The sequence below is a fragment of the Thunnus thynnus genome, chromosome 10 (assembly GCF_963924715.1).
Source record: "Thunnus thynnus chromosome 10, fThuThy2.1, whole genome shotgun sequence".
In the NCBI taxonomy this organism is placed as follows: Eukaryota; Metazoa; Chordata; class Actinopteri; order Scombriformes; family Scombridae; genus Thunnus; species Thunnus thynnus.
Genome location: NC_089526.1, coordinates 24,801,128 through 24,814,579, shown reverse-complemented (window position 1 = coordinate 24,814,579; position 13,452 = coordinate 24,801,128). Strand labels below are relative to the sequence as shown.

General features: G+C 37.2%; 1 protein-coding gene across 1 annotated transcript; it reads left to right on the top strand.

The window, feature by feature from the left end:
* Positions 1 to 4,051: 4,051 nt before the first annotated feature.
* tmem147 (transmembrane protein 147) lies at positions 4,052 to 12,929 on the top strand. The gene is made up of 8 exons (XM_067602232.1): positions 4,052 to 4,201; positions 4,877 to 4,979; positions 5,509 to 5,578; positions 6,123 to 6,188; positions 7,872 to 8,008; positions 8,129 to 8,213; positions 11,121 to 11,242; positions 11,939 to 12,929. The coding sequence occupies exons 2-8, from the start codon at positions 4,903 to 4,905 to the stop codon at positions 12,057 to 12,059; spliced, it is 678 nt and encodes a 225-aa protein (XP_067458333.1). The 5' UTR covers positions 4,052 to 4,201; positions 4,877 to 4,902; the 3' UTR covers positions 12,060 to 12,929.
* Positions 12,930 to 13,452: the final 523 nt, after the last annotated feature.

The following is a 13,452-nucleotide window of genomic DNA, read 5'->3' as shown; positions in this document are numbered from 1 at the left end:
TCAGTATCCCTGGTTTGATTTTTTTTTTTTGTTTGTTTTGTTTTGTTTTGTAGCAAGTCATACCCCCATACTCAAATAATAGTTTAAATCATTTTTTAAGGGAAAAATGCCTAAAATTCCCATTGACATAATCGTCACACTAATCAATGACGAAAATAATCGTTAGTTGGCTAGTCTCCCTTCAGAAGGAGAGGCAGTGACTCCACTGCTCCCCTTCTCCTGGATCCTCCAAGTCATTTCATAATAAGAGACATTGGTAGGTGAAGGAATGATCTTAGTAACGAGTTGAAAATGTGTAACTCTCTGTTGAGTTTCAAAAAAACTTTAAAATGTAAAATAATTAAGGATTACGAGGTAAAATGATTAAGATGTAAAACAATTAGGATCACAATTTAGAGTAAAAAAATATTTTTTTCTTTCCGTCATACTGCTGATATTCTGGGTTATTTTATGGATCGTATAGGGTAGACAAAAATAAGCCTTGGGCTTCAGCATATTCCTTTTTCGGTCATTGATTGTGTGAATTTATTGTGTGAAATGGATTGGTGCAAACATGTATGATTATGTTTTTGTCAGTTGCATACCCACACTGTTGTTTTGTTTCTCATAATGTATGACCGAAATAAAGTATTCATTCATAAAGGATGGAGCAGCTGCAGAAGCCTGTAGAGCCATCTGCTGTCTTTTTTATGTTACTGCAAGGCCTTGGAAAAGTTACTTCCTCTTAGAAGAAACTGAAACTGAAAATTATTAGGCTTTTTACTTCAGTGCCACCTGCTGTTTTATTTAACATACTGACATACTGCCATTAAAACAACATGTTACAGGTCTGTGGGATTTAAGGGAGGACATTTGTTACTATTTGTTACTATTAATAATATATATATATATGTATATATAAATATATATATATAAAATATATAAATATATTTATATATATGTATACATATACATATACATACACACACACACACACACACACACACACATATATATATATATATATATATATATATATATATATATATATATATATATATATATATATATATATATATATATATATATATATATTTCAGCTCCAGTTACACCATTGGAGGTACTTTCTCAGGTTGCTGCTTCACACAGTGGGAGGGTTTCTGTCTCCGTCAAGTCCCATTGAATAATGCAAGTTGTGGTTTTAGGGTCCAACATTTCTTTCTCAATTTCTGTGCTTGCTTGTAAGAATTACCATGTCTTGTGATGATAATGTTGACTAAAACGTAAGACACGAGATCAGTAGGTGGAATTAAAATTAAAGGTATATGTTACACTAGCTACATTTATTTTACACATTTTACTCATTTTTTATTTTACACATTCTGTCTGTCTCTTTCCTTTGATATACAGCACAATATATAAACTACTGTTAATCAATACTTTTTCGTCTGCTCTCTAATACATATTTCAATTGAACTTAACATTTTGTCACCAAGAAATTTTAGGGCCTTTTTAAGTTCTTAAAATGTAGACATTTAATTTCAGTAGATCTTACATATAGTTTAAGTGTTAATTGTTGTCATGTTCATGTGAAGTTGAATCTGAACCTGAAGAGACTTTTTTTTCCAAGACTTTGCTTCAGTGACTCTCAGCTGTTCTGCTTTTGGACTTAAGCATAGTGCTGCATGTTGTTTTACAGGATGACATCTTTCTGAAACTAAGGTAATACTAGTACGGTAGACAGAGGTCAGCACAAGGACATAATAATCAACATCTGTTAACTGAAAAGATTCTGATCCAGTCATTTGCCTGCAGGCTGATTTCCACATCCAAGCATGGAGACTGGACAGTTATGAATGTTCAGGATGTTACTGGAGCTTTCTGATGTGGAGGGACAGCATGTACTGCACCACACACGACTGGATTTGGGTCCACTTTGTTTATGTATTATCTGTTTGTTTGTTTTTTCAGGTTTTCTATTGATTATTTGGTTTTTGAGTATGCACTCATTTGCAAATTGAAGCCATGGCAACACAATTGTTCATTGTGTTTATTTTATCACCTTTTTCTTTGTGTCTTGAGTTTAAAAAAATACATTTAAAGTGATGCAATGTGAAGAGACGGTGAGGTGTGAAGGAAGAAAATGAGAATCAGATCAAATGTTTTCTGGAGAAAAAGGTTGGACAAGCTGAACCTTTTGAAAATGGTGGGCATGTTCATCCATAGCAATTATATAAATGAATGATTGAAATTGCATTTAACATGCCACACAGGTTTACAAGACTAAACAAATGAATACAAACTACATCCACAATGCTTTGTATGACCTGCCCAAAGAAGATAAAGAAAACTAGTTTGAATAATTTTCCCAAATTGTAGACCCTCATGTCTACAGCAAAATTCCTATGAAATCAGAAAACATAAACACAATTGTTGATTATCTATACACCAGAACATTTCACACACTTTTAAATCATTATATGTACAATAGAAAAGAAAATGTGAGTCACTTTTCCCTCCTCTGAAATCACACAGCTCACACAATCTGCTATTCCTCTGAGCATTTTTAAATCTGCCAACTTCAGTGGCCAAAGGAAGAATACAAATGTAGGATTATTTAGCAAACAAGAACCTCAGCCAGGCTTATCAGGTTAAGAGTTTGGAAAAAGCTTGAATTTGACTGGTAGGTTAAATGGAACAAAAAATTCCTGTTCAATGAAAAAAGTTTTCATATGTTACTTAAAAAGTCCCAGTTTCATCTGGACCATAATAGGGGGTTTGGAGAGATGCTGCTTCTCAGCTGTATCTTTGCTTTTGTGTAATGTGTAAATGTGATGTAATTTAGTGTTTAATGTAAACACTGAAAAGGTGTGGCATGCTCTGTTTTTGAGGGAAAATGTACAGTTTGAATGACTGATTATAAATGTTTTGCTCTTTTATCCTGATCAGCCTGCTGGATGTGGACATGCTTGTTTTGTTCTTGTCCAGTCTGTGGTCTTTGTACCTTTTTTTTTTTTTTTTTTTTTTTTACAAAAATACATGTCTGCACCAAAAATTTACATAGCACTCTTGTGAGATAGAAAATGACTCCTTGTCCTTCCACTAATTGATTTGTTGTCATAGGAATTTAAGATGGCAACCTTATTGTTTACAAGCCTGTCTCTCTACACTTTATTAAACTACAGCCTCCTCAAGTAAGCAAGCATAAGATGAAATGCTTCCAAAGCTTTAAGTATTACAGACATTACAGCAACCACACTAAGTTAATAAATGAATTTTCTTCAAAATGTTTCATGTGTTAAGATGGTTTCCTGTTAATAAGCTGTACAACAGTGTACAACAGTATTTTTCATGCAGTTTTTTTTTCTTTTATAGTTGTCTGAACCATGAAGGCTCAACAACCATCTAGAAGTAACTTTACTTTAGAAATGTAAGTGTATGTATGTGAAAATACAGGCTTTTACATTTTAAGTCATCTGTAAATACTAATGACGTTGTCCTGATATCTGAAAAAAATAAACTTTTTTAATTATTTGTGTAAAATCAAATAATATTTGGCATATAGCACTGGTTTTGGTCTGAAAGTATGGGTTTTATGAATGTCCACACAGGGAACTTTTGTCATAACCCATAGCCCATAACTATAGGGCTGCAACTAACAATGATTTTCATTATTTTCTCGATTCATTCAGCCAGTTATTAATTTTGATCTATATCGTGGGTGTCACGCACTGAACATCAGACTGTGGGCTAGAAATGTGAAGCTCCTCCAGTACAATGAACACTTCACCCTCTTTTTATTCATTTTTCAGCTCCTATATGTTTTGGGTTTTTTGTCCATATGTTACATTGTCATGACATGATTCTGCTGTGATCGGGTATTTATTGAATATTCAAAATTCACAGTAGCCTATTCTTTTAAAAATGTCCATGTTTGCCTGTTTGTCTTGTGTGTGTTTTCTGATAAGATAATTATCGGTTTTCTAATGTCGATTCATCCTGAGTGCAGATGTTTTGAAAATGGTAGCTGTGAAGTATTATATAACCGTAAATTAAGTCTATTAATATGTATAATTCGACCTTAGGCTACACACAGGTGAGCATCTTGCGGAACCTTTTTTCAGTGGCGTCGTCGGAGGCATTTCGACGTGGAACCAAGATAACTTCCGGTTGTCATTCAACGGCACACGACATTTGGCCTCTTTTAAGTTCTTCTTTCATAGTAAGTACAAACACTGAAAAAGCTCAGTTTTACAGATTATGCTGTACGATTTAAGTGATAAATGAAATAAAAAAACAGCTTTGTGGTTAACATCGACAGGGAGAAACTGCCGTCGAGACGTGCTAGCTAGACGTAGCGTCGTGTAACGTTTGAAATAGTTTAGTTAATGTACAGATTATTCCTTTACTTAAGGACACTACATATATTTATATCTCTGGATTTAAAAAAGACAAATGCTAAACATTTACTTGACAGGTGACAGAGTTGTTAATGTTTGGCATATATGATAAATCAGCTTGTGTGGAGCCACAGCATGAAATGGACGACCGATATTAAACATAATCAGAAACTGCGAATTATTGTCTGATACAGTTGTTACTGATGAGACATGTAAAATCAAGAGTTTGTTAAAAAAATAAGTAACTGTTATCTGCTTTTATCTGTTTTATGTCATTGTTAATCTTAAGAAAGAAATTGTGATGGTCATTTTTCACTATTTTGTGACATTTTTAGAATTGTTGTTCTAGTTATTTGTAGATTAGTCGGCCCCAGTAATAATATAAGTAAATGTATACCTAAGTAAGTTTGGGCCAAAATCTGTCAGTACAGAAACAAGTCAGGTCTATGGTATCAACCCTTTTATCTTGTCGTCTTCTTCTCTCTCCTTCTCTGCAGGGAGCTGAATTTCGTGACCAGACATCATGACGCTGTTTCACTTTGGAAACTGCTTTGCTCTGGCGTATTTCCCTTACTTTATAACATACAAGTGCAGTGGGCTGTAAGTGTCTGTTTTAAATCAGGGATCTGCAACATGGGTGGTGATCAATGCATGTCTGTGTAAACTGAGTGATGTCTGTCAGTCCAGTCATCGACAGCATCGTGTGAGGAGAGGATTGAAAGTAAAATACTGTGCACCACATTAGAAAATTACTGTCATGGGCAAATGTTTAAAATTATTATTACATGATTTTTATGTACTACTATACTGTAGCAACACATGCTCAAGACTGAAAAGTCTCTGTTAATAATCTGCTTAGTAATGTCAGAGGTTTGGGAGGGGGGTTCGTCTAATCCTCTTACAACTGTGTAGTGTGCTCGTGGATTTGGAAGTACTTTTTCATAGCAACATAATGCAGACTGATTTTTCTTTGTCTGTAATTGCACTCATATCTTAAAACATTGCATCCCAAAGTGTCAGTTTCTACCTGGACTGCCCTCTCTCATGATAACCTTTCATATCCTGCATTCTGTGCCTGCGTTTACAGTATTACAGTCCTAAAATGTATCTCTTTGTGTTCAATCTTTAGTTCAGAGTACAATGCTTTCTGGAGATGTGTCCAGGCTGGAGCAACCTACCTTTTTGTCCAGCTCTGTAAGGTGAGTGAGCTTTCAGGCAATTGAATGATCTTTCTTCATTTTTGAGGCTAAAGATTCAAGATTTAGCTTATTGTCATTTTCTTGTGTATTTGCATACACAAAAAACGAAGTGCTGTTCCTCCCAGCCCACCACAGTGCAACAACAACAGAAAGGAAACAGATATATTGTATATCTAAAAAATCCCTTCAAAAACATGATAAAAATAAATTCCAAGAGGAAAAACAAAAATAAAAAAAGAACCAGCAGTTAGCAGCACAGTGCATTAAAGTGCATGTACATGTCTCAGTTGGATGCAGACAGCTCTTGTATGTCAACGGGTGACCAGCACTGATGGTGGACTTATATAATCCATTTTGCTGTCCAGAGAACATTAGGCAACATGATTGTTGGAACTGCCAGTTTGTATTAAAACCCAGAATGAAATATGAAATGAAAAATAAATGAGTGGAGGACATTATATAGGAATTCACAAACTATTATGTCATTATCTTCCTTGTGTTTAGGAGTGTGTAAGTCGGGTTTTCTTATCTTCTTGTGTTTCAGATGCTGTTCCTTGCTACATTTTTTCCCACATGGGAAGGAGGAGCTGGAGTTTATGACTTTGTAGGGGTGAGTGTTGGATCCAAAAAAAACATTTTTTCTCACTTTGTCATATTTTACTTACTATTGGAATTGCCAAAAAAGAAAGAAAGCTTGCGTAACACCAGGGGTCCGTTTCACAAAGCAGGTTTAGTGAAAACTCAGAGTCTGTTAACCCTGAAATGAGGGAAACTCTGAGTTTTCCGTTTCAAAAAGGGAGGTAACTCAAACCAGAGAAAGAGGGATAACTCTAGCCTGTTTCAGAGAGAGAGAGGTAACTTAAGCTCTTGGTCAGTTACTGTACTGTAGTTACTGGTCGGGACCAGGTTTCTCTCAGTCTCCGCCCTCTTTCAGAGCCACACTCTCCATTTGATTTCCTCATTCATTCAGTCAGCAGGTGAGTTTTGGCGTAGCCTAGTTCTGCCGTCTGTCATTTAAAAAAATCATTAAAAAAAAATCAGAGTCAGTATATTAGAAGTCCATTAGGCACAGTAAGTGGCGACTTTTTCACTAACATGGCATGTCCTTTTGATAACGATCCCGTGGATGAAGGTGCAGCATTACTGCGCAGAGAATTAAATATTCGTTGAGAGATGGTTATCAGTCCACGCATAGATGTTCTAGCATTTCCAGACAATTATCTTTTTGAGCGGTACCGTTTCACGTCACAGTCCATCATCTACATACAAAACCTAATCCGTCCTTACATTTGCAACATTACCAATCATAGTCATGCTCTCACATCCCAGCAGATATTGTGTGTTGCGCTGCGTTTCTTTGCAAACGGAAGTTTTTTGTACAATGTCGGAGCCAGCCACTGGCCTTCCTAAATTCTGGCTTAGGGCCAGCTCCTCTGCCTCCGTTAGAGGTGGCGGTGCTGGGCCATCACCCGATTTACGGGCATCTGCCTTCTTTCTGTTGGCTGAGTAGTTGTGTTAGTCTGTGTTAGTTTAAATAGGCTTAATTATTTAACAGAACGTGATGTAGATGAGAAGACATTTATGTATGTGAAACCATTATGTTGGGGATAAAACAACTGCACAGTCAAACAGCCACTTAATATTTACTTTACAATGTAAAACATGATCAAAATGAAGTACCCCCATGAGATTATGTCGAGGTTTTACTTTTTTGAACAATGTTTTTATATTTCATCCTAAACTGCTGCCAAGTGCGCTTCTCCCCTGCGGCATTGCACCTAAATGAAATAAATTAATAGGCGACCATTCAAGCAGTTTTCCTCTGTAATATCATTGTGATTGCAAAGGACTACATTTAAACTTAGGCATTGACCCAAGCAGCAATGTTCTCCCACGCCGTCTCCCTCTCTTTTGCAGCTGCGGTGTTGCACTTCTTTCTGAAAACATGCTCAAACTCGCCGTATGAGCAAATTAAGATTTCTAGCTCTAGTGGGGCGAAAAAACGCAGCCCTCCTCTTCCCCGTTGCTATGGTGACTCGTTGAATCGGGGCTCCATTGATGCTGGCTTTTTATAGTTGTGGTGCACGCGCTTAACTCCAGGTGAAACTACTCCGAGTTGATTAAACTGACTCAAATCAGCTGTTCTGGAACCAGAAACTCAGAGTTTCCTATCTCAGAGTAGATCAACTCAGAGTTCAGGATTAGACTCAGAGTTTGTTGAACCTGCTTTGTGAAATGGACCCCAGCTTGTTTAAGAGGCTGATGTGTGTATGTGTGTATGTGTGTCTCCCAGGAATTTATGAAGGCAACAGTGGACCTGGCAGACCTGCTGGGCCTCCATCTTGTAATGTCTCGTAATGCTGGGAAAGGAGAGTACAAGATCATGGTGGCCGCCATGGGCTGGGCAACAGCAGAACTTGTGATGTCCAGGTAAGCAGTCATTCATCTCTTTTGTAGATTTAACTTAACATTGTTCCTGCAGAAGAAACACTAGCTTCACTTATTATAGTTCATATTTAAACACTGAATCTCACTGTTGTGGCTCTTCAGGTGCCTTCCTTTGTGGGTCGGAGCCAGAGGGATCGAGTTTGACTGGAAATACATCCAGATGAGCTTTGACTCTAACATCAGTTTGGTGAGTAGCTGTTTTCTCCTCCTGTATTTCCTATCTTCTGTTATTGATTTTAATCTGTTTTCTGTGACAGTCTCCTTTCCCTCTCCTCCTCCCTGCTCACCTCCTTCCACTGTATTTACAGAAGTGCTTTTTCCACATTGTTCACTCACCTCATTAACAGCAGTGGTCTACAAAAAAGATTACATTAAAATATTTCATTCTTGTCTGCATGTTCAGGTGTTATGATATTGTCATTGTATCTGTAATCAAGTCAAGTCAATTTTATTTGTTTAGCCCAATATTACAAATCACAAATTTGCCTCAGGGGGCTTTACAGTCTGTACAGCAATACAACATCCTCTATCCTTAGATCCTTGATTCAAATGAGGAAAAACTCCCTAAAGACCCCTTTAACAGGGAAAAAAATGGAAGAAACCTCAGGAAGATCAACAAAGGATGGATCCCTCTCCCAGGACAAACAGACATGGAATAAATGTTGTGTGTACAGAATATAACACAAATTACAGCATTGAACAGGATAACAACATTACAATAGATGTATAATATATATGAAGAGTGTGATGAAAAGGACATCAAGCAGATTCCAGGAGCCACTGAAACAAAATAGGACCTGAGTCGCGCAATTCCATCACCATGGAGACCTGGCAGGAGGACATACTACACATGTTTCTGTGTTCTTTCAGATAAGTAGGACTTAAGCCAAGAGAGGCTAGGCTAGAGACACCAAAATTACAATTTAATCTGTCTAATAGTATACATTAATCAATGGTGTCAAAGGCTGCACTGAGGTCCAGTAATAGAAGCACAGTGGTGGAATCTGAATCCATAGCAAGTAGAAGATCATTTACCACTCTGGTTAGAGCAGTTTCAGTGGGGGCACAGACCCTGAATGCCGATTGAAAAGGTTCATGTAGATCATTGTATATTAGTCAAAAGTTGTTGTGACACAGCTCTCTTAGTACTCGATAAGAATGGAAGAGACTGGTCGATACCCTGGGTCGAGGTGTGATTTCTTAAGTAGAGGTTTCACCACAGCTGTCTGGAAACGTCTGGGGACAATGCCAGTAGTAAGTGATAAATTAACAATATGTAGCATTGTGGGTTCCAGAAAAGGCCAGATGTATTTAAAAAGTTTTGCTGCTAAAGGGTCAAGTAGGCAAGTAGCTGGTTTAGAAGCTGATACAAGCTTGGTCAAAGTTTCAAGACCTGTTGGGCCTCAAAAACTGCAGTAACAGGGACCATATGTGAATCTCTTTATAAATATGAATTTGGTAAGACAGGATCTGCAGTAGCTGGAGTTGAAGAAGTAGTTTTGTTTCTAATCTCATCAATCTTATTGCAGAAAAAAGTCTAGAAACTCATGAGCTGTGATAGGTGAGCAGCGAATGGACAGCTGCTTTTTAGTAAGTTTAGCTACAGTGTTTAAGAGAAATCTAGGCTTGATTAGGTGAGAGAAATACACTGCTTTTGCAGAAGATGAAGCATGATTGTATTTCAGTAAACACTCATGCCAAGATAGGTAAAAAACTTCCAATTTTCATTTTCACCATTGTCTAGTCTCCTGCGGGCCGACATGTGTCTCTTCATTAAACCAGGGTGTAGACCTCTTTAGTCACCTAGTTCTGGGAGTAAGAGGTGCAACTGAATCCAGGAGACATTGAAGTCACTGGTGAAATTTTCAACAGAGCCTGTCTCTGCAGTGAACAGAGCCAAGACTTCAGGCAACTGCTCACCAAATGCAGCTATAATAGACGGACCAATGTGGCAAGTGGTAAATGCATCTGTGCCGACATTAACAGCACAGACCAATTATGCTTCAAATTTAATGAGAAAATGATCTGACACAGCAGATGTAGCTGGAGAGACAGATCAGAAACAGTTATCCCTTTAAATAAACCAAATCAAGGGTGTTACCATGGCAATTAGTCAACTCAAGAAAAAAACCCAAAAGTATCAACAAGCGGCAGAAAGGCTGTACTTAGTGGATTACATCAGAATCAGAATCTCATCAGAATGAGTAACAAGATCAGAGATAAATTCTCTAAATTCCTCTAAAAATTGTGAATAAAGGCCAGGTGGCCAATAGAGTATCACAATGTAGAATGAACAGAATGTGTTTCTGTTATAAATAAGAGCCTCAGATGAGTTGAATTTAATGTCAAGTTCGGAGGTTTAATTGAAAATAGACTTACATATTAAGGTAACACCCCCACCTTGTTTATTTGCTTGAGCTATAAGGGCATAAGTAAAGTCATGTGGGGAAGCTTCATTTAAGGGGAGGAAAACATTTGGTTTAAGCCATGTTTCACATAACCCAATCATATCAAAACTATTTATTAGTAAGGCTTTAGACAGTGATCTGATATTTATAAAACCAAATTTAAGCGTCTTGTTGCAGTGATCAGTAGTAGGCAGAACTGTGGAGCCACCACTTGATAAAATATTAATTGGAATTAGACACCTTGTGTTATTAGTTGACAGTTTTGAAGGCCTGCTGGAGAGTGTGTGATCAAACTTATGATTACATTAGATGTTTGGTTCTGTATTATCAAGTGCTTTGTTGTAAACTTTACCACCACCAGTGGTAGGGATGATTATTAGACTATTGTGATTCACAAATTTAGAGAAGGAGAGCTTGTGAGCAATGCAGCGGGGAAGGAGATTTTATAAACCAAGCAGTCAGTCTGATAGTCTGTGCTGTGAGAAATTCCCTGGCTCGACACATTACCTAGACTAATTGACTTCACATCCGCACTAGCTTTAAACTTAGCACGCTCTCTAATCACCTTTGACCTGCCGAATGATAAGTCTCTAGTGTCAAACTAGACGTAGGCGTCTGTAATGTGAATGTTTGTAAAAAAAAATAAATTAAAACCAGTAATTATTCATCTCTCTCTGTGTGTACAGGTCCATTATATCGCCATGGCAGCAGTGGTGTGGATGTTTACACGATATGACCTTCCCAAGAGCTTCAGGCTACCTGTTACTGTGCTACTGGCTCTCTGCGTCTACAAGGGCTTCTTAATGGAGTAAGCGCACACTCAGCACAAGCACATACCTGCAGACATACTACATACACACTGTACAGTACACAAAACAGAATAAAATCCTCTCGTCTGACTTTCAACAAGAAAGAAAAAGAGTGTATTTCCAAAAAAGGCAAATAATTCAAGGGAAAATTCAGTTTAGTCCAGGTTTGACCACCTATGTGGTGGCTGCACTTTACTTTATAAACCACAAGGTGGCACTATGTTGCAGAAACATATGCAATAATGACACACACATTTTACTTACACAGAATTTAATTGACAAGCAATTAAAGAGATGGCATAACATACATAAGATGTCCAAGTAAGAGAAATGCATAAAAAATAACCACGTAAGACTTGCATAACTTGATGTACTTATAATGTCTTTAGCAAGCTCCTTCTTTATCTACATTTATTTTGCTTGATTGAAATTTATTAATAGCACAGATTTGTTCATTAAGCCACTAGAAACTCTTGGTGATAAAGATTAAGTGGACCAGCAGATCCTTTTATCAAGTTTCCATTCTGTGGAAGAGTTCATTGTGTTGTTGTTGTTGGCTCTGAAATGTTTAAATATTCGGGCAGTATTGTCAACTACACATCTGAAAACTCTTGCATAAACTCAAATTTATCTGATTTGCATTTGCCTGTGGATGAACAGTGTAACTCACGCCATGTTTCTCTGTGTGTCTTTAGGTTGTTCGTCCATGTCTTCCTGTTGGGCAGTTGGACAGTGTTGCTGGTGAAAGCTGTGCTGACTGGTGCCATCTCTCTCTGCTCACTGTTTCTCTTTGTCACTCTGGTCCACAGCAACTAAGTAAAACCCTACACTGTGGGCTAAGCCTTCGACAGTCTGTTAAGTCCAGATTGGACTGAGGTTATCATACATCAGAAGTTGACCTCGGAAACTACTGTATATCAGTCCTTGTACCACCATGCAACACCAAAGGCCACTGAAAATACTTGTTGATATTGGATATTTGGACTGGTCTGGTGTGTAAAACAGGCTAACGTACAAGCCACCAACTGGTATGCTAACCAGTTCTTCCAGTTTTTTTATGTTCTGTATGGACTCATGATGGAAAAAACATGCTCTCAGGGTAAAGCTTTGCCTCAGTCCATTGGTGAAAACTGCAGAGTGAGTGGTGACATCATGAGGCTTCTGTAATACGATTGGCTTACCTTAACTGTGTTGTGTTTGTGAAAAGGTTAATTTTGTATTAAAACAACCACAAATGAATTTAAGTCTTTATAACTAATGTATTCCTTTTCTATATGTTGTCTAATGAGCCAGCATACGTGCTACATGCTTAGATTAAATAGTGAAATGTACTGAGTGGATTAATGAGAAGTGGATGGTTTTTGATAGTTCATTGTGTGGCCACAAATTTATCAATTTATTTATATGCAAGCAAGTACTTAAAAAGTTAGGTTTTTTTTCTAGTTTTGGGTGAAATTGTATTAAAGATTTAAAGTTGAACTCAGAAGACTGAATGAGGCTTGCAGTATGAATAAACTTGAGGGCTAGTCTGACCACGTTATGTTGACTTGTAAGCATCTATGATTTTGACGTTAATAAATGTGTCTTTCTTTTGTCTTATCTGACAGTCTTGATTGATAAGATTGTGTAGTGCTTTGTGGGTGTTGTGAATAATCTGTCCCATTTAATAAAAGAACTAAATTATCATTTTCATCTTCAGGGGCAGATTGTCTGAGCATGCACGATGTTTTTCAGCAATCGTGCACTTAATATTTCTCATTTCAGAGACTCCTCACTCACCTGCGTCACTGTCATCTCACCACAAGTTTTATCTTGGCTACTGAATAGCTCAAATAAACCAGTAAGATAAACAACTCAAAGTTTTTCATGTTTGCTCTTGTTTTTGGAGGGCTACAGACACCTTGTGTGTAATTATGTTTAATATTTTTTGATCATTCAAGATTTTGTCATCTCAACATCTATGCTTTCTTAGAATAATTTCTGTAGTCACAAGTTAACACAATTGTCATGTCCATTTCAACAAGACTGAGTCTGCAGCCGTGCTAGCAGTTCCCAAAGCACAGCAGTGCTTTGAGCTAAATTGTTTCACTTTCTTGAGATTTTAACTTAGCTAATTAGCACTAATTGCAAAGTACAGCTGAGGCTGATGGGATGTGATTCATTATGCTGGTATTCTGTCTTTAATCAAAGTATTGGACAAATTAAAATT